Source organism: Lissotriton vulgaris, chromosome 5 (assembly GCF_964263255.1).
Source record: "Lissotriton vulgaris chromosome 5, aLisVul1.2, whole genome shotgun sequence".
In the NCBI taxonomy this organism is placed as follows: domain Eukaryota; kingdom Metazoa; phylum Chordata; class Amphibia; order Caudata; family Salamandridae; genus Lissotriton; species Lissotriton vulgaris.
Genome location: NC_141693.1, coordinates 784,113,068 through 784,135,001, shown reverse-complemented (window position 1 = coordinate 784,135,001; position 21,934 = coordinate 784,113,068). Strand labels below are relative to the sequence as shown.

The 21,934-nt window shown below is 44.4% G+C and overlaps 1 protein-coding gene across 2 annotated transcripts in view; it reads left to right on the top strand.

Moving 5' to 3' along the window:
- ADAMTS14 (ADAM metallopeptidase with thrombospondin type 1 motif 14) overlaps positions 1-21,934 on the top strand; it is a 508,740-nt gene that overhangs the window by 302,714 nt on the left and 184,092 nt on the right. For both annotated transcript variants that reach the window (XM_086922254.1, XM_086922255.1), the window contains exons 8-9: positions 17,335-17,478; positions 21,219-21,351. In XM_086922254.1, coding sequence (XP_086778380.1) covers positions 17,335-17,478; positions 21,219-21,351 — 277 coding nt within the window. The remainder of the gene's footprint in view (positions 1-17,334; positions 17,479-21,218; positions 21,352-21,934) is intronic.

The window sequence follows — 21,934 nt, the reverse complement described above, 5'->3', positions numbered from 1 at the left end:
GGGACCCGTCTGGCTGGGTAGCTTGGGCCCTTGCCCATTTGTGTTCGTGGTACAAATTCGCCAGGGACCTCTTGGAGATGTTTGATGCTACAATCGCCGGCTCAGTCCATAAATCAGGGAGCCCTAATTCCATACAGGTAACTTGAATGTTTTTGACCCAGGGAATGCTGAGCGCCTTGGGGTGATTCAGTAATTCGACCAGTTCCGCCCTATAGTCTGCGAGATCATTGCTGCTCCATAGCCTACGCCAGAAGGCTATGGGTCTCAAGCTTATCTCGTCAGCTAGTGGTCGTAACCCTAAATCAAGCCTCAAGGGGAGGAGCGGGGTACTAGGTGGGAGTGCGGCTATCTGTCTTATGAACTTATTTTCTGTTAGTGACAGGCTCCGGCAGGGCGTATGACCCCACAATTCAGCCCCGTACATAATCGCTCCCCTAGCCTGGGCCTTATATATCTGGATTAGAGCCCCCAATGGGCGGTATGACGAGCCGGTCATCATCCGGGAGATGCCCCCAGTAGTTTGTATAAGTTTAAGGTTTGCCCTACTCTGGTGGGATCCCCAGGTCATGGTTTCGTTGAGGGTCACACCCAGATATTCGAAGGTGGCTACTCTCTCGAGCCGCACGGCTCCCAGTTGTGGATTCGGGAGCAGTTTCTGGCTCGGGTTCAAAACCATGAATTTAGTTTTTGTAGCATTGATTTCTAGCCCTCTATCAAGACAGAAAGCCACGAAGGAATCAAGTATCCTTTGTATACCCATAGGGGTTTTAGATAGCAACAGGGTGTCGTCCGCAAACATAATTGCGGGCACCCTGCTGCCATTTAGTTTGGGGGCGTCGGTATAGTCGGTGGCATTGAGATGGGCGATTACCCCGTTGACAAAGAGGCAAAACAGGGTCGGCGCCAACACACAGCCCTGTCTTACCCCTCGGCCGACGGGGAATCTATCAGTCAGTTCCCCCGACCTCCCACACCTCACGCGGGCGTAATTATTGTGGTGCAGCCTCTGTAAGATCAACAGGATATCTGGGGGGACACCCATCTCGGCCAAGACGCTCCAAAGTTTCCCCCTGGGCACCAAGTCGAAGGCAGCCCGTAAGTCCACAAAAATTGTGTACAAACTGCCGCCCTCGAACTTTGCTGTCCTCCAATAGATTAGATTCAATCTAAAAACCTGGTCCACTGTGGATACCCCCTTCCTAAATCCCGCCTGGTAGGGACTAAGGGCACCCACCTCCTCCATCCAATCCTGAAGCCTGTTCAACAAAACCCTACCGAACAGCTTCTGTGCTACGTCTATCAGACTAATCGGTCTGTAGTTGGCTGGGAGGAGGGGCGAGCCCTTTTTAAAGATGGGGACCACCTCTGCCCCCAGCCAAGTACTGGGGATGTCCATCCCCCCGAGAACACTGTTGAAAAGGGCGACAAGGTAAGGCACCCAAACAGTGGGCTCCTGTTTAAACAAGTCCCCCGGTAAGCCGTCCAATCCCGGCGCCTTCCCAGAAGCCAGACCTGAGATGGCAGTAGTGACCTCACCCAATGTTATTGGCTCCCCTTGGCAGCCCGGCCGGTCCACCTCAATAGCAGCAGGGAATTCTCCCGGCTCAGAGCTGTATAAGGACTGGAAGTGAGCCTGCCACACCCCAGGTGCTATGTTAGGCTCTAGAGCCGATTGTAAACTCCCTGACCCCCCATTCACTGTCCTCCAGAACAGGCGTTGATTTTGAATCGCTAGGGCCTTGGTGAGTTCTTCCCACTGATTTTCCTCCCATTCTGCTTTAGCCTGGGCAAGAAGCTTCTTGTAGGCTCGCCTGCTTTTTTTAAGGCGTTCCCCTCCTGTACCCTCCTTAATTACTCCAAGGAGTTCTGTTTTGGCCCGTCTACATGCTAGATTGTACCACAGTGTTTTGCCTTGGCGCCTCTCCCTTGGCTTCCGTGAACTACAAGTGAAATGGGGTGCCGCAGCTTTTATAAGGTCCTCGTGGGCCTTATACAATTTGGTCTGGGAGTCTCTATTGTTTGCCTCGATGTCATAGCTCCCCACGATTTCCAAGATGGGAGTAATCTCAGCATAGAGCAAAGGGAGTTTATCCTTGCTTGTAACCAGGTGCTCCCACCTGATTCTTCTCCTGCTGTTATCCAGGAGAAGCGCGGGGTTATTCCCTTCCACTTTAGACACTAGGGCTTGGGGGCCTGGATGAACAAGCTCGAGCTCAAGGGCGTTGTGGTCGCTATCGGTCCTTTCCATCACCCTAAAATCCTGAATTGTCGGCCACCTCACTAGTTGGGCCAAGACATAGTCCAAGCGGGACTCTCTCCCCAGTCTATTGTAGGTAGTTTTACTGGGTATGTCGGATTTCATTAGCCCGTTACAGGCTCTAATTCCGAACCTTAGGGTGAGGGCAGTGATTTGTAGTGCTAGTGGGGTCCAGGCTTTCGGGGGTGGAGTTTCCACCGAGGGTACTGCCCACCTAGCCTCTTCTTCCGATGAAAATCCTTCCAAAAGGCCGGGGAGTGGCTCAAAGTGAGAATTAAAGTCCCCACCCACCACATAGTATGAATCATTCGGCAAATCAGATAAAAAGTTCGAAAGTTCATCAATGGTTGGTGATTCCTTTGCCATTCCCATCGGCCTGGAATAGATGTTAACCAGCACAAGTGTAGCTTTGTTTGGCCATAGTAGTGTGACCACAAGGATATCTTCGGAATTAAACGGCCACCGTGTGGCCACGCAGCCCAAATGAGATGCAACCCACGTTGTGAGCCCCCCTGATGGACGGCCTTTGCCTTCCCACCTTGCTGGGATGGAGAATGATGTATAGCCTTGGTGCCCGTAGTCCTCTCTGGCCCAGGTTTCCTGGAACATACATACGTCACCAGTCTCAATGTAATTTACCCAGTCCGGTTCACCCAGTTTGTTAGCCAATCCCGCAATGTTCCAGCAAATTAGCTTCAAATGTTCAGGGGTGTCGGTTGCCATGCCATAGGGGTTGGGGGAGATAGTTCCGGGCACCACTTCCGTCGGAAGGCCTGAGGCAAGGGCAGCAGTGGGGGCAAATGGCTCAGAGAGTCTAAGCGAACCGTTGTCCACAGGCAAAGGGTCCTTGTCTAATCCCTCAGCTGTGTATACATTATCAGCGGATGGATGGGAAGGTCCACTGATGCCGTTATCGAGAGTCACTGGAACGTTCGATAGCCCAGAGGTTATGCCAGTAGCCACGGTGGGAGATTCAGAAAGTCCGCAGGAGCCGTTATCCCAGGTCACTGGCTTGTGTAAAGCGAGTCAGTCGACCCCGTCCAAGCCGTTCAAGCAATTGAAACGATTAAAATGGAAATAGGGTGTATCCGGCAGTTGGAAATGCGGGCGTTGTGTGTAGTCCTTGTGTCTGCGTCTGCGTTCCACCCTTGTCCATTCATCATGCGATGGAGCCTGGTGCATGCGAATGGGGGGGAAGAAGAAGGATACTGGGAGGGTCTGAATGGTGGAGTCCAGTGATCTATTTACTCCTTCACAGATGTGCAGAACAGTGCCCGGATCTTTGAAAGTTACCAGAATGCAGTCCCCTATTATGGTTTTTCTGGTCTTCCCTAGCCAAGGGACCCTTCTAACCATAATAATCTCATTGTTAAAATGGGATGGTAGGGGTCGGTTCCAATTTAGCCATTTGATGACCTTTTTCTTAAGGGATTGATAGTCTTCATTTTCCCCTGATCTTAGATGGGGGGCACCTGCTAGGACCACCGTTAGGCTATTGGCTCCTGGCGGGAGATCTGGCCTCCGTGGTCTTGGGGCTGGCCGGACCGGAGAGTGTGGGGGGGCTTTACCTTCTTCTTGACATCTTTCATAGGCCTCCACCTGAGATCTATGAGGGGCATGGTCTATTGGTTGTGAAGGTCCATTAGTTTGGTTGTTATACTGTGCCTGGAGTGGAATAGCCATAAGTGGCTGCAAAGGGGGGCAGATGGCGCACTCTGGGGGGGGGGGGCTTTGTTGGCAGTTATTGGAGATGCTACTTTGGAAGGGTCCCCTATAGGAAGATGAGTTCCCACTAGCTTAGTTTGCTTACTGACTAAGGTGTTCAGGGTAGTAAGAGATGTTTCTAATAAAGTGAGCCTAATCTCAACTTTTTTCAAGCTGTCGCTAATGGGCTGCAGGAGGGAGCGGAATAAGAATTCGATACTCCCTGTAGATGTAAGTGGAGGGTTTTTGTTCGATGTGTTATCCTCTGGATCCTTGTTAGTAGCAGCTATGGTGGGGCTTTGAGCCTTAGGAGGTGGAATGGTAGGCACGATCTCATTAACCTTCCCCGGTAGGAGTGGGTTAGTGTGTTTCTTGCCAAAATCAAGATGAGATAGTTTTGATTTCCCCCATCCCCCTATTGACTTCCTAGTGCGTTTACTAGGCGGAGGTCTGTGCACCTCTGCCACAACATTTGGTTTTGGCTTACTCTTCTTAGCTATTTGCATAGGGGGAGTTTGGGTTACCAGGTTAACGGGGGTAACAGATAATATTGGAGGAGTTGGGTCTGCATACTTTCCGGGCACCCTCCCTGGGGTACAGGGAATTTCCCTAAGTAAAAGGGGAATGTCCTCTAGGGTCGGGGGATTTAAGCTGTTAGGGGGCGTACCTTCCTCTTGGGAGATAGGGTAGGGGATAATCTCAGTCAAGGGTCTGTTTTTCATGGATTCTATGGAGCGCCTACGCTCCGCCCTACGTTTCTCTAGTGAGCTTTCTTTGCCCGCATCTCCCTTGGCAGATTTAAAATAATTGTCCAAAGTCCCTGTGCCGGAGGCCCCCTCCCTTGATGGAGTTTCACGTGGTGATGGCGAGGGCATTACCTTGTTCGTAATGGAGACTGGGATTAAGGGAATGGGCCCGGCCCGGCCTCCTTCGGCCCCGGACGGCCACAGACGGTCCCGCCCTTGTCCCGGGCTTCTCCCGGCGCCCTCCCGCGCGCTCCCGCGCCGCGGGAGTAGAGGATCCTTAATATAGCTGTCCTACTAGGTACCGGGAGGGCGGGGCCGGCAGGGAGAGCAGCCCAGCTGGAGTAAGGGCGCGCGGGTACTCCTGGTCCTAGGAGTCCACCGCTATGCTCGCAGCCCTGCCGGTTGGTCCACAACAACAATGCCCCTTCACGAACCAGAGAGGTGCTCCACGCCGCGAAGCGGGACCCGCGCAGCGGGTCCGGCGAGGAGTGGCGGCTTGCAGCAGGGTCACAGGCTTCCTTGCTGGGATAGGAGGCGGTTTGCACCAAGTCCGCGTCAGCAACAGAAACACCACTTTCCCTGCTATTGCACTCTCTGGAGTTGGAATAGTAATTTTAATCTCCACGCTATCCAACACTTTCCCTACTGTTGCACTCTCTGGAGTTGGAATAGTAAATTTTACCCCTACACTATCCAACACTTTCCCTACTGTTGCCCTCTTTAGAGTTGGAATAGTAATTTTTATCCCTACGCTATCCAACACTTTCCCTACTGTTGCACTCTCTGGAGCTATTTACCGTTTTAGTTTGTCATTTTATTTGTTATATATATGTCTTATATTTCTATTTATAATATTGTTGTATGTGTATGTATGTATTTATAAAATGTTTATTTACAATTTATAACTTATTACAATAAATAATTGTAAATATTAGGTTATTTGATAACTACATTATTATTAATTTAAAAAATATATTTTAATTATTAGTACGTTCTTTTAACCAAACGATATCCAACACTTTCCCTGCTGTTGCACTCTCTGGAGTGGGAATAGTAATTTGTACCCCTACGCTATCCAACACATTCCCTACAGTTGCACTCGCTGGAGTTGGAATAGTAAATTTAACCTCTATGCTATCCAACACTTTCTCTACCGTTGCACTCTCTGGAGTTGGAATAGTAATATTTACCCCCATGCTATCCAACACTTTCCCTACTGTTGCACTCTCTGGATTTGGAATAGTAATTTTTACCCCTACGCTATCCAACACTTTCCCTACTGTAGCACTCTCTAGAGTTGGAATAGTAATTTTTACCCCTGTGCTATCCAACACTTTCCCTACTGTTGCACACTCTGGAGCGGGAATAGTAATTTTACCCCAATGCTATCCAACACTTTCCCTACTGTTGCACCCTCTAGAGTTGGAATAGTAATTCCTACCCCTACGCTATCCAACACTTTCCCTACTGTTGCCCTCTCTGGAGTTGAAATAGTAATGTTTACCCCTATGCGATCCAACACTTTCCCTACTGTTGCACTCTCTGGAGTTGGAATAGTAATTTTTACCCCTACGCTATCCAACACTTTCCTTACTTTTGGACTCTCTGGAGCTATTTACCGTTTTAGTTTGTCATTTTATTTGTTATATATATGTCTTATATTTTTATTTATAATATTGTTGTATGTGTATGTATGTATTTATAAAATGTTTATTAACAATTTATAACTTATTACAATAATTAATTGTAAATATCAAGTAAGTATATATATTATATTTTATATGTATATGTATATATTATTACCTACTGGCGATCGCCAGTAGGTGGTTATAGTTAGGATTATTTTCAATGCAAAATCTCAACATTCTATTGGGAATAACTTTGGCGCCGGTTGAGGAATCTGCCTGAAAATTTCCTCAAATTTTTCGCGCGGCGCTCCGGTCCTTACCTGAAAGTTTGGGGGGGATTCGTCAAGCGGGGGCCGAGATAAAAGGGGGGTCCCAAAACGTGTTATCCCCATGTTAATTTCCATAGGGCGGTCGCCCTCACTTTTAGCCCGAACGGCTGAATGCATTTCCACGAAACTTGGCATAATTGTAGGGACTGGTATCCCGATGTGCCTTTGCTATGTCTCAAGATATGTGCTCCAGTGGTTTTTGAATAATTTAGGTTAAAAAAAAAATATATATATCTATGGCCGCGCCCCGGTACGCGCACCGGGGAGCGCACCGGGCGCGCTACGCGACTTGCGCGTGGAAAGCTGATTGGCTCTCGGGTGTCTGTAAACATTCGAAACAGTTCGAAGCGGCCGCCATCTTGTGTCTCGGTAAGATTGAGACTCAAGAGGTGGCAAAAACAAAGGGGGAAATGACCATAAGGGGGCAGAGTAGACCCCCCCCCCCTGACCCCCTATGTTTGATGTGGGGGCTATAAAAGGGCTCAGCGGGAGAAAAAATACATCGCGGGGGGAGCGCCCGGTACGCGCACCGGGGAGCGGACCGGGGAGCGTAGCATGGGGAAAACCCAGTTAATTCACTGCGTCACCTCTACGACCCTTTCTTGCGTCAATACGCCCCTTTTGCATACATTACACCTGACGTAGGTATAATGTGGCGCAGGGGTTTACAAAGTGACGCATCTACCTAGATGTGTCACTTTGTAAATATTACTCAATAAGGTGCATTTTTTACAGCACTGGTGCATCACAAAAAGTGACGTACCGGTGGCATATTAAATATATGACGCATTGTGTCTCAAGTACTTACAAATACGTCAGTATTTCAGATGTATCTGTAAGTAGAGTCTGGTTTACCCACTCTTAAATACAAGGGCAAGGTACATCGCCCTCCTGCACCATGATTCAATGACTCACTGAAAGGGGAAAAAACCAAGTGTAAGGCTCTTGAAAGAGCATGGCGCAAGGACTTCGACCCTGACAAACAAAACAGGTATAATACTGCTAGAAATCTCTATCACACCGCGTGTAAAAAAGCATGTGCTACATATGTAGCTGAAACCATAACAGGAGCTGCAAACAAAGCTAAAACTTTGTTTAACACAGTCAAAGACCTTGCGGTGGGCAGATCTCAGCCCCGTCATGCCCTCTAAGTGAGAAGCAATGTCAAGACTTAGCCCAATTCTTCTCAGATAAAATTGACAAATTAATCGTTGAGATTGATTAGAACAACTGTAACACCACTTCCACGGAAAATTGGGAGTATACTCCCACTATAAATCAAACCCTACAAAAGTGGCCGCCCATTACAATCGATACCCTTACTTCTCTCATGAAATCGATTAAATCTGGTTCTCCACAGGATCCTATCCCTATCAATATAATAAAACTTCTGGAAACACCTGCCCTTGAAATTATTGCAGACACCTTAAATTCTTCACTCGAGCTGGCCACAGTTCCTACCCTATGGAAACATGCCATAGTGACCCCACTGTTGAAAAAACCCACAGCAGACCCGGAACAACTAGTCAATTATAGACCTATATCACTTCTTCCAGCTTTTTCCAAATGTCTGGAAAGACATGTGCACACAGCCCTTACCCTTTTTGCTGACGAAAATGCCCTCCTTCACCCCACCCAATCTGGTTTTCGAGCGGGTTTCTCCACGGAGACTGCCCTGTTAGGAATTTCTGTAACCATCAAGAAACTCCTCGACGACGGTCAAACGGTTGCGCTTATTTTACTTGACCTAAGCGCAGCCTTTGACACTGTGTCGCACAATAGACTACTCACCACGCTTGTAAAAAATTGAATCGGTGGAATGGCCCTGCAATGGATTAGATCCTTCCTGAGCCAACGTACATACCAAATAGCATCTGCCGCTGCAAGCTCTGGACATTTTAACTCCCCTCACGGGGTTCCACAGGGCTCCATTCTTAGCCCACTCTTTTTCAATTTATATCTGAGACCCCTAGCAGATTTAGTGGAAAAAGCTGGACTCACTTTTATGACGAACGCAGACGACTCACAAATTGTCTTTTCACTATCTGAACCCCAATCTTCATCGTCGTCTTCTCTCAAAAGTGGTCTCCTGAACATCTTCAACTGGATGTCAACTAACCAGTTGAAACTAAACGGAGACAAGACGGAGATCCTTCTTCTGGGCAAACATCCAGAGCTCTGGAATATATCACACTGGCCTACACAGATGGGTGATCTTCCAACACCAGTGCCTCATGCAAGAAATTTGGGAGTAATTCTAGACAATACTTTGTCCATGAAGCAACAGGCAAGCAAAGTAGTGGGTCTCTGCTTCACCATTATCAAATGGCTCAAGAAGATTCTGTGGATGCTGCCGGTCCCCATACAAAAAACAGTAGTCAATGCCTTAATTACATCCCGACTTGACTACGGGAACATCTTGTACTTGGGGGCAAATAAAGCAGTCATAAAAAGACTACAGCTAGTACAAAATACGGCTGCCCGACTTCTCTGCCATATCCCTCTAAATACCAGCGTGTCCCCTTACTTACGTGAACTGCATTGGTTTAAGGTGGAAAATCGCATCAGATTTAAAGCCTTAAACTACATGTTTATAATTAAATCAGGTACCGCCCGAAATATCTTCAGACACTAGCACATCCCTATATCCCTTCAAGAAACAAACGGTCCCAATCAGCTGAAAAGTTCTGCGTACCGAGATTCAAGCTCTCCAGGATGGAAGGAAGATCCTTTTCCCACCTGGGTCCCACTATATGGAACTCTCTTCCATTTCGCACACGAAAGGAGGGAAGTCTCTCCAGGTTCCGTAAAGAGATAAAAACCTGGTTGTTCGATCAGTAACCTAAATGACCCAGCTATACTCTTCCATCCATGATGCTGTGTTCTCAGGCGCCGGGAAACCCTTTTTGGGTAGCTGTTGCGCCATACAAGTTTAAAAAATAAATTAAATAAATAAATAGGCGCAAAAGTGATGCATTGCTGGAGTGCGTTACAAAAATGGTGCAATTCCAGCAATGCATCCTTTCACATGGGGCCAGGCCCATGTGAAAGGGCCTGCATCAGTCTTATGCCTGATGTGAAACAGGCGCAAGATTTGGACGCAACAGCGTCATAAAAGTGACGAGGAGATATCTCATAGATTTTACTGCGTCACCTCTACGACACTTTCTTGCGTCGATACATCCCTTTTGCATACATTACACCTGACGTAGGTATAATGTGGCGCAGGGGTTTACAAAGTGACGCATCTACCTAGATGCGTCACTTTATAAATATGACTCAATAAGGTGCATTTTTAACTGCACTGGTGCGTCACAAAAAGTGATGTACCGGTGGCGTAAAAGTGACGCATGGCCTCATAAATGAGGCCTTCAGTCTTCTACTCATGCATCATATTAAATATATGACGTATTATGTCGCAAGTACTTACAGATACGTCAGTATTTCAGATGTATCTGTAAGCGCAAAAGTGATGCATTGCTGGAGTGCGTCACAAAAATGATGCAACTCCAGCAATGCATCTTTTCTTACCCTTCCACACCCCTGTTCCTTTCCTACATTTTCTTTGAATATCTACATTCCACATGTTCATTCTCCTCATCTGTAAGCGCAAAAGTGATGCATTGCTGGAGTGCGTTACAAAAATGATGCAATTCCAGCAATGCATCTTTTCTTACCCTTCCACACCCCTGTTCCTTTTCTACATTTTCTTTGAACATCTACATTCCCCATGTTCACTCTCCTTCTCCTTACTTTCCTTCCCAACACTCACCTTCTTTCAGTCCCCCTACTTCACTTCCTTTCTCCTCTCATACCTTTCTGTTCTTTCTTACTCATTTTCCTTTCCTTTATCAATGCACTCCACTTCACTTACTCTTTTTCATTTTTTTAAGAATATAGCTCTTTGATGAGAATTGGAGGTAGTTCTGAAAAGAACTTTTTTTCTTCTTTTTTCTTTTTTTAGAACAAAAACAAAAACAGGGATTGGAAACTGCTCAACAGGAGCAAAAAAAAATAATAATTAGGGCTGGGAAAGGCAGCGATGGTTCTCCAATGATCGAACCATGAGCAGAACACTTTGCTCCCCAAAACAAAGTAGCTGATCACAGTATCTGCATTTAAGGACGCCTTTGTTAAATGCAGGCTGAATGTTCAGAACCAGCTCTTGTGATCTCCCCCTCACCGATGTTGTTGGTCCTCCGGTTGATGTAGAGGCCCCATCACTGGGAACCTCTTGTGCCAGAGCCCTGACACTTTCCCGGGCAAAATTCTGGGGGTGCCTCCTCTCCACATGGCGAATCATTGCGGAGTTCCCAAAAGAATATTTTTTAGTGGGCTCACCCCGTGACAGGACTGTGTGACAGATCCTGCACTCCACTTTTGGAGCATCTACCTTCTTCTGGCCATCAGGTATACACATCCACTCAATCACCAACAGTTCTATATAGTCACTCATACTTACTCTCTTAAACAATCACTTATAGAAAGACATACTTATTTAAACAGGAACTCTTACAATCTCTCACTCTCACATATACTCACTTATAAACATCAATACTCACATATACTAGATTAAAACATATGTAGTTACTCATAAAGACACTAGTGAGTTAGGCATTCACTCACTAACACACTTATATACACACTCATCCACCCATACAGTGCTGCACATATGCTGTCTTCAAAACACATACAAACAGTGAGTCAGTCACCAACCCATGCAGCCACTTATACACAAAGTGAAACACTGATACATATATTTAAATATTTAAAAATTACTTGCTAATATATGCATTCACTAAGATACACTTAATAAGCCAGTTAACCAATCAATTTTGTATTTAAAAAACATCCATTTACACACTTATTTAAACATTTATTCTTCCATCGACCTTTACAAATACATATATAAAACATATTTATTTTTCAGAAAGACACACATTCACTGGATGGTGTCAACAGTGATGTCATGAGTGATGTCACTGACCATGTCATGAGTGATGTAATATGTGACGTCATCAGCAGTGCATTGCAGGCGCGTAAGTTATAGTGATTTCAACTAACTATAACGTGGAATTTCAATGGTTTTATGTCAGTAAAATTTCCAGCTAACTATAACTGGTGTGAAACCTATGGGTTTTTTCAGTGAATTTAATAGGTTTTTTAAATGCTAATTCCTAAATATAACTGGTGTGAAACCTATGGTTTTTTCAGTGAATATTTTATATGTATATGTTTAATTTTTGTTTACATTATTGGTATTACTTATAATTTTAAACATATTTATGACTATGTTTATTTCAAATATATGTTTTATTTTACTTTATTTTACATTATTTTTTAACATTTTAAAAAACAATATTTTTAACAATGATATTTTTGACTACGATATATTTTGTTCCGATATTTTTGTACTTACCATATTGTAGATAGGACTTCAATATTCTTGATCTCGAGACTTTGGCTCCGATATTCTTGACATCGATATTCTGTCAGTGAGTCAGATTATCTATGTGCACCATTCCGAGTTTCACATCTCAGAAGGAGAGATAAATCTCTAATTGCACATGTTTTCCCCCAATCGAATGTGTGCCTGATTTTACGTGTTGCGAATCTCGTGGAGACCCTTAAGATGCACAGTTTGGCCCCAAGTCACAATTTCATGATTTTGTAGCCGATTTGGCACTTACACAAAGGTCAGAATGAGAGCCAAAATTTTCAGTTTGTCATTTATCAGCCCAACAATACAAACCAAACAATTGCATGAGGAAAATATCACGGGCCGGAAGACAAATGTGCTGAAGAAAAGAGCAGACAGATGTTGCCACACTAATAGGAGCTGTGTTGTGGTTTTCATTCAGTCCACTTCTGGGAGACATTTAGAGGAGCTCAGGAATACTTTGCCCCCGCCCTCAACTTCCTCAAAGCCTGGTTCTCTCTCTCTGTATGGGGCTCTGTTCATTCAATACAAAACTTACAAAGGCACACAGGGTCCAAGGATGCCTGCAACCCGGAAAAACCTTTAGCAAAATGTGTTTCATAAATTTCCACCATCTGTTTGCCTTTTAGATTCCAGCAAGCGACGGAGAGAGACACCGCAGACCACCATTGTTATTTGAGGAAGGATATTACGCATGTAGTCTCTTTTGGATATCATATCAATTTAACAGTACTCTGTAGAAAGTTAAACCTTTCAGGGCTGTGTTTTGAGCATAACAGATACTGCTGCTTCAGCTGTTGTGATTGGTTGACATCGGCCAATCAGAACAAGTCTCTGTGGTTAAACCACCCTGATTGGCTGATGGCAGGCCAAACACTAAAATAATGGGAAGATCACACATCCTTGTACTTTTAAGTAGTTCAGGACACATGGAATTCAGAAACAGGAGCATTTTTTTCACATTTGGGGCTTCAATAGAACTGCCTGAGAGGCACTTCATCCCGTCCCCCATTAAGCTCCCCCGCCTAAAAAGTCCAAAAGCTTGCTGAGGATGCCACTGATGTCCTCAGTATTTTCATACTCCTTAATGGACATCGGCTGCTTAGAGCCTTAAGACTTGCTTGAAACCCACTAAGCCCAGGGGGTTTAAGCTCACCTTCCCTGCCAACGCGTGATACCAGCTCTTCACCAGGCGACGGCATGATGAGAGCCGAGACTTTTGTGACACAAAGTGGCACTGTGTGAGTTGTCAAGTCTGTCAAGTCTACACTTTGGCAAACAAAAAAAGCAATTCTTCCTATTTCACATTTCTACTTCCTATTTCACATAGACCTACCAATGACATGGGGCTAGTTATCAGCTTTGCACATGTAGCAGATTCAGCTTTGAACTTGTATTACTCGTGATGGGATCCCCATAGTGGACATGGAATATCAAGCCTAGTCTCAGCCGAATGCATTAACCTGTATTGCAATGTCTTGCAATTAGCTGACTCCTTTCATAATGTCAACTGGCACAACGTGGTCTGGAGGCCAAAAATGAAACACCAAACTAAATAAATAAATAAGAAAAGTGGAGGAGAGGGAGTGAGGAAGACCGTGGATTAGACTGGCAGATATTTTTATTCACTAAGCGGCAAATAGCCCTCAGCGCCAAGTATCATAGGGTACATTCTGGTGGTGCAGAAAGAGCCAGCCTGCCTACAAGTCTGTATGTGGGTGGTTAAAATTGGTGGTCACCCAGAATACTCTAAGGGTTTTATGCCCCCTTTATTCATACATGTGCATGCTAATCTGTCCCTAACGTGCATTTATATAGGCATTATACACTTCATCTACCCAGGGGAGAAAGTTCTCATATCACCACCAAACTAGTGTTGCATAAAACTGCAGTGGTGCATGCTGGTGGCGGCGGTTGTACACTCCTCGGCACTGTGGGTCACGCAGCTGCTACCCTTTTTAATAGCAAGAGAATTGCATACTTTGTTTTCACTCTTGCTCTTTTTTTATGTAGGAGACGTTTATGCAGGTGATTTACTTTATGCAGCTGTCATACTTTACATTGGAGTCTACCTTAATACATGGCTCTCTGTCAACTAGTTGTGTCTCTGCACAGGAATGTTCCATTGTATAGGTGTCTTTCTCAAAGGGGCCTCTTCTGCCCTTCTGCACCTGCAGAAATCTCACAGTAAGCTATCTTCGTTTATCATTTCATGTAGGGACAAACTGTTTTACACAAGTGGAAACGACTTCCATTTTGAAACAGTAGGGTTCTCATGAAGTAGAAGTATAGCAACCCCAACCAATGAAGTCATGGTGAAGACAACAGTTTTGAAGGAAACATGATATATGGTGGTACATATCAACAGCACTGGGCACCTAATGACTATTGATTTATGGTGTTCATGGCATACCAAACCCCGCGAGGCTCCAGCGCTTCACAGTTGAAAGAACCGAGAACCAATATCTGGAGTGTAAATGTCAATTTTTTTTTTACCAAACAGCCAGAAACAGAGCCAAGGAGAAATTTTGCAAACATTAGAAAAAAGTAGCAATAGAACTGACATAGGCCTGTCTATAGGTTCTATGGTCCTTGCAATGCAGGAGACACTTAAGGACCAAGGTCTGAATATACAACACAATTTAAGAATCAGAGAGGTTAATCCTGGACAGATACTGCTAGTAGGTCTTGCATTGCTAAAAAGAGGCGCACATTTAGGTTTAGTTCAATTAGAGTTTAGGACATAAAATAATCGAAAGACTTGGAATGTCTGGGTGGGGCGAGAGCATTGTTCAAGAAGTATTAAAATCAGGGTTTGCTACATGTACTTCGGTCTTCCTTCAATATACTAGAATTCCAACACAAAATTAAAGCATTTGTAATGCCTTGTATCAATAATGACGTAAAAGGGCATCGTAGCCTGGGTACAAAATATTCAAGACTATTTCTCAAGGAAAATTGAATGTTTTGTTTGAGTAAAGTACTTTTCTTGGCTATAAGGTATCACTTACGCACTTTCAGAGGCACCATATGCCATACTCGCCCAATACTCTGTACTTATTATAAACAAAAGCTTACCTCTTTGATTGGCCTTCGTTTCGGTTTATAGTTTTATCTGTATCTTTTGGATAGAAGTGATAATAAAAGGGGGTCAACTGTTTGCAGTGTTTGTGGACCTGCAGGCAGCCTTTGACCTGGCACCAAGGGGCAAACTCTGGAAGGTGCTGGCTGAGATGGGGATCCCAGATAACCTACTGGATATTCTGAGATGTACAATATGGCCCAGGTTAGGTGGGAGGAGGGGCAGCTAACAGAAACCTTTAAGATCAGGCATGGAATCAGACATGGGTGTGTTTTGGCACCCACTCTGTTTATACTATTCAATAACAGAGTAGAGGGTTATCTTGACAGACATGGGTGCGTCGCCCCAAAAGTTGTTAGGAGAAGGGCTCCTGCCATTCTCTTCACCGACAACACTGGTAAAGAAATCTCCACAAGGGCTCCAACACCAACTGAATGATGTTTACTCCTTTTGTAATGAGCGAGGTTTAGAACTAAATGATATAAAGTATATGGTTTTCTCCAATGGTGTATTGAATCCATTTAAGAGACGTATGATAGTTGAGGGCAACCCCATCAAACCAGTCCCCACGTTTGATTATTTAGGTATCTGGCTCACCCCAAATTTGTGTTGGGCTCCCCGCCTCGAGAAAGCACATCTCTCACTCATTCAGCAAACTTCTCACATAACCAAGATACATAGAAGCACTGTGTAAAGAAAAGTAGCCCCAGCACTCGAAAGTTACAACACCAAGGCCCTAATCTTAGTCTTGTATGGAGCAGAATTGTGTGTATGTGGGAAAACTGACAGCCTATCAGTGATTGAGCATCGTTTTATAAGAGCCTCGCTCAATCTTACAGCAAGTTCTCTTTTAATCTAAGCTTTCGTAGATTTGGCTCAAAGGAAGATTGTCTACAAAATTGAGTGCAAACTCTTAATTTTTGGCATCAGGTGTGGTCTACTGAAGCACTCTCCTCCTATTGTGTTGGCCTCATGGATCTCATTCAGTCCCCATGTGTCAGCAAATTTCTCTGGTTGCATTCCCTTAGGGCACTTTTTAGGATATTAGGTTGGGAAACATATTGGACAGACCAGGAGAAGATGGCCCAAATTTTCAGAGATAGGGTCAAAGAAATTTACTGGGAATTTATCCAGGAGGAAAGTGTGGCCAATGCTGTGTGGCTGCTCACTTTTGCATTCACAGATTTTAAACCTATACCCAATACAAACACATTATTGAAGAGATTGTCCCATCTATGGCCTGGAAATTGTTCCTCTGATTTATATACAAGTCGCTCCCTACCAGGGTGTTCTGCAGCATATGGCGATCCCAAGCACCAGTTGAGGGTCAGTGCCCAGCATGCAAAGGAGGACCCAAATCCCTAGTTCATTTATTATTCTTTTGCTCTCACTACAAACATTTTAGATCTAAGTGGATTATCCCCCCATGCAAGTGTATTGGATCCAGACACCACCTTGAGGTGCTCCAAATTCTCAGCACTGACAATAGTTGTAGTATTCGGCATAGCAAAATGTCTGCTGGCCCTATGCATTAGACGCTCAAAGTGTATTGTGTGACTTTTCTATTCAATTCAATACTCTATGATGGGTTTTGTACTATTTTATTCTTTGAAATGTATGTCTTTCAGCGTTAAGCCCTTTGTTTTAATATTTATGTGTGGACTGGGTCGCCAACTTTGTTTTACATTTTATCATTCAAAAACGAAGGTTATGTGTGTTGCTCCAGGAACCACTGTGCACATAGGGTCTATATACAATTAGAAAGGGTAACATCAAATATAGCAATGCTGTAGTTACATAGGCCATTTTCCTCCATTCTTTTTAATGAAGAATTGCTGTGTTTTGCTGTACTTTTGTCCTATTTAAACCTTTATTTAAATCATTATTGCTGTGTTTGTACTACTGTGACACGTACTTTATAAGATCCAAGTGATAGAAAATAAAAATGTTGATGGTGATGATTTCGAGTTCTGATTACCCTGGAAGGCTGTTGTGGGTCTCAGATGATTTACAGTAACTACCACTGAATGACTATTTGGGCTTGTGAGCACAATGGTACATGATGCACTATACCTTGATCTCAGTCCGATTCATAATTATTTTGTTCAGCCCATTTTTGGGAACCCAACTCACTGACTCTTTTAACAGGTTAGGTATGGAACACGATGGCCAGGGCAACCGGTGTGCTGATGAGACCAGCATGGGCAGCATCATGGCTCCCTTAGTGCAAGCTGCATTCCACCGCTACCACTGGTCCAGGTGCAGCAAGCAGGAACTGAACCGATTCATACAGTACGTCACTTTCCATTACTTTCCTCTAAAAAGATATCTGCTCAATAGCTATTTGTTTTTTCACCCATTGTGCTGCTGTGAACATATTACACATATAGCTGTATTTCCATGTTTCTCCATTGCATGCATGGAAACCTTTGTGGTTTTTATTAACTGTTTACCTGATGTTTTGCTAATCAATAGTGGGCAGGGCCGGCTTTAGCACTGGTGGCACCTGGAGCAACAATCTTTTTGACCCCAAACCCCTTAGTGCTCAATTTGAGCTGGTGGTTTATGGCGCTCGGCCCCAACACTTAATTGTCAACACTGGCACTTATGACAGTCTACCAAACGGTGACAAGGATTGTCAAATTTAGAGATGAGCACAACAACAATTGCTTAATAATTGAATATACATTAAAACGTGTTAAAACGTGCCACCCAAGCTATTGTTTTAACGTAGGGTGCGTGAATTGTCACACTTGTAGGAGTGTGATGGTTTGTAGTTTTGTTGGTACTGTCATTGGCAGCGCTGACAGGGGCAATGGGTGGTGCGAGCTGCAGAGGACTCCTAACGAGTACCCAGGCACTTATTTCTTTACAAATTAAGCACTGACTGTTGACCTCCTTCTCTACGGATTTTTTCACTGCTACCCTCCAACAGTGCCCCTCATCTCTCCATAGCCCCTTTCTGACATACACTTCATTTTACTTATAGTGCTACTCCTTGTTCACCTATACTCAGTTCTGTGATCTGCATGGTACACGTTCTTTGCAGCAGCAACAACCCCCTCTGCTACTTTAGGATGAATCAAAACTTCCACTAGACAAAGCTCCAATCTCTCTCCAGCAGGAAAATGAATCACCAGAGTAATCCTGGCATTTTTATGATTGCCTGAAAACGTCTGGGCACACAAGGAATTCCACAGTAGTGATTTTCAATCCATAAGTTATTTTTAAACCCAGGGCCCTGCAGATAAGAGCAGTGGGGCCGGCTTGGGGGGGGGGGGGGGGAGGGGGGGGGGGTACGAGAGATGACCACAAGGAAAAATTAAATAAGTAATTAGTTTTTCCTCATGGATCTCTCGAAATCCCCCCCAGCAAGCCCACAGACCCACCGCTCTTACCTACAGCGGCTGTTTAACATGGAGAGTTGTATTCACTTTTTCTTCCTCAAACCAGACCACCGGGGATGCCTGGTCTCACCCTGGAGATACCCATTAAGGGACCATCTCTCAGGGAAGCCAGGAAGGGTTTCGCAGTGGTCGAAGCGCGGAGGTACCCCTTCGGGAGTGATTCCAGCGCTATATAAGCACACAATTAATTAATTAATTGCAAAGTGAGGGAATTATGTAATGTGAACCAAGTGATAATCTTGCTAGGGTCCAGGAAGTATGAAAGGAAATGCCGAAGGATGACACTTGTTTTCTAACACACAACAACATTTAAATACTTATAAATGAAGCTTGCAAATATATCAGACTATATCTGCAGCAAGAAAAGTTTGAGAGAGGTACATCGTTTTCTTGTAATTCTGAAGTGTGATGGAAACAATGATTTTCATACCATAAAAACAAATAGACTTTACTTGTGTGATGCGCGAATGACAATTATGTACAGAAAATGAATTTCCATCTGTTATATTTTGTATGATATATATATTTAGCAGTAAAGCTGCATGAAAAGTTAGCGGCCATTTCAAGCGGTCATTTTAATTGAAAATATGCTCTGTGTAATTGGCAGTAACCTCAGAAGAGTAGCAAGGATGCTATGAGCCAGGGAGCAAAGAAAAGGCCCCTTTAACTGCTGTTTGGGTAGTAAAATACACACTGTGAGGGTACAATGGGGCCTTCAAGGCTCTGGACCATGGTGTCACTGCACTTGCTGTACTAGTGGTAGCTACGCCCCTGAGTACCCTAGCACACCATGCTTTAGGGTTATATTTGGGACAATATGTTCCAAAATGCACCACTGGCAACACTGCCTGTTCATCATTCACCTACCGAATAGGCATGACTCATTGGCTCCATTTCTTAACACTTGGATTTTTCACAACCCTCCCCTCCCCACTCTGAAAGTTATTCCAGCACCAGTAAGAGTGGGTGACAAAGAACAACTACCAACTTACCAAGAGAACTTCAAGGTGTTCCCCCAGACACCCCTCAAAATCACTGAAAAGGCAAGTATGCATTACTGATGAGACTATAAGACCCCTAGAATCTTTCTAATCTCAGCTTTTCATCCTCCAGAGTCTGCTACGTTGTGTACTCTTGTGCACAACAGAAACACGTGGTTTTATATTTTTATGGAAGAGCAGAGCTGGAGTAGAGAGTGCTAGGTAAACTTAAAGCATTATTCAGGGAGCTTTCTGGCGGTTTTTCAAGTTTCTGTTGCTGAGAGTTTCGATTTTATGAGTTTTAGTGCAGTGAACTTCTTTGTGTATTATGTGTGACCAACCCTCATTACCTAGTATATTATGCCTACCCCCACCAGATCAAAAGCAGCATGTGCCACTATGATCAAACACAATGTAAACAAACAAAGATTTGTTTCGCAAAATCACAAGACGTGCGCCCACAGAAGAGTGTTTTTAAATTTGTAAATTTGTTCTGCGAGTCGAAAAAGCCTATCTGACAAAGTAGTTTTAGTCATCCCTTCTGAATTGTAAATTGGTGTTGCGGAAGGATTGTTGTGAAAGGGCAGCCTCCTCCTGTTTATGATTCATAGTGCCATGTATGAAAGCTGTGTGACCATTCATCGGTTATCTGCCATGAGTTGGGATGGTAAATCATTTGCACAGTGAAAGCAGGTTACTCTGGACATATTCTCCATTTAAACTTGTGTTGGCTTCGGGAGAGCAGGGGGTGATCAGGGGACGACTGCATGATCTCCCTAAGGCCCTCATTCCAAGCGAACACATGCTTTTTAGGTCTCGCCTGTCAATGCGCATGCGCATTGAGCTTGTTGTTTCAAGCAGTCCCTGTTGCTTCAAGGACACAATTTACTATACAAAAATGTCCACATGTAGTGAATTCTAATGTAAAGATAGCAGCCTTCTTTCCATCTCAGGTCTTCATCTTAATGCTCGCAGACATCCGCATAGGGTCGCAGATTGTCTCCTGACTAATATACATTAGTAAAAAAGGTTTGTAATCTCCTCTGAATGCACTTTTTAGTAGCAAGAGAACCATGAGTCCTATCTTTAGGAACAAAACTGCCCCTACTAACCCCCAGTGCCTAGCTCGGTAGTAAAAGACAGCAATCATTGGATCAGCATGCTCCTTATACCTTTAGGCCACTGTAACCACTGCGTCATTGGTAGCTACACCCCTGGTTATTTAAGTTGAGTTCCAGCTGCTGCAATGGGGAGCTTTTCTTGACTTTGCAGCACAGCTCTACTCAACCATCTGAGTCGTTATTGAGGGTAATATGCAGTGGTTTTGGAGGACGATCGTTATGAAACCACTGTGGACATAAATGTTTTTAGAGAATGAGGAATCTTGTCAGGGATGGTGATCCCATTCATGTAATTGGAAGGCAGTTTGTTTATTTGGTGGGAGTTAGGTGAGGTACAACATAGCAGGGTGGTGTACGTATGTGCACAAGCCTTTTCCTTTGAAGATCTGCGATGATTCTGGGATATATGTAAAGTGAAATTACCTCTTTACACCCATACAATAAATACAAAATGGACGCTATGCTATCATAGGGCTCGTCAGACTGTCTTCTCATCTATTTTCCATCCCTTATTGTTGCTGCAGTTCTTACGACTGCCTTCTGGATGATCCCTTCAAGCATAATTGGCCAAAGCTGCCAGAGCTTCCAGGAATCAACTACTCCATGGATGAGCAGTGTCGCTTCGACTTCGGAGTGGGGTACAAGATGTGCACTGCGGTGAGTATTGCTTGTTCAGCCGCAAGGGAGAGGATTTATAAAATAATTATTTAAATAACTATTTACCATTTGAATCTGCCTCTGAAAGTGCTTGACTATCTAAAGGTAAGGGTTGGATCATTATGTAATGTGTAGATCCATTAGAGACCTGGTTGATGTAAGGGACCAGGGTTGTTCGGATTTCTTATTAAACACAATTTATACGTTTTTGCAAGGGGAATTGGAATTTGAGTTGCCCTTCTAAAAAATGCACAGTTTTTCAAGCAAGCAATAACTTTATTTCGGGAAACAATCTTAACCACGAAGTTTTAATTACGAGTTACCTGAATCACGAAGTCCGAACCACGAACAATCCTTAACAATGACTTTCCAGAACCACGACTATTCTAAACAACGAACGATCTAAGACTGCCAAGGACTGACATTCCCCGTTCCCAAAACTCCTTGCTCCAGAGAAACACTCTGCATGGTACTTCACTGCCCTTCGCACCCCCTGACCTGACAAGCTCATTGACCCCTGGCATGATTCACTCAGCACTGCAGCCACCAGGCAGGCGGGCTCTGAGGAGCACAGGGTCATGCA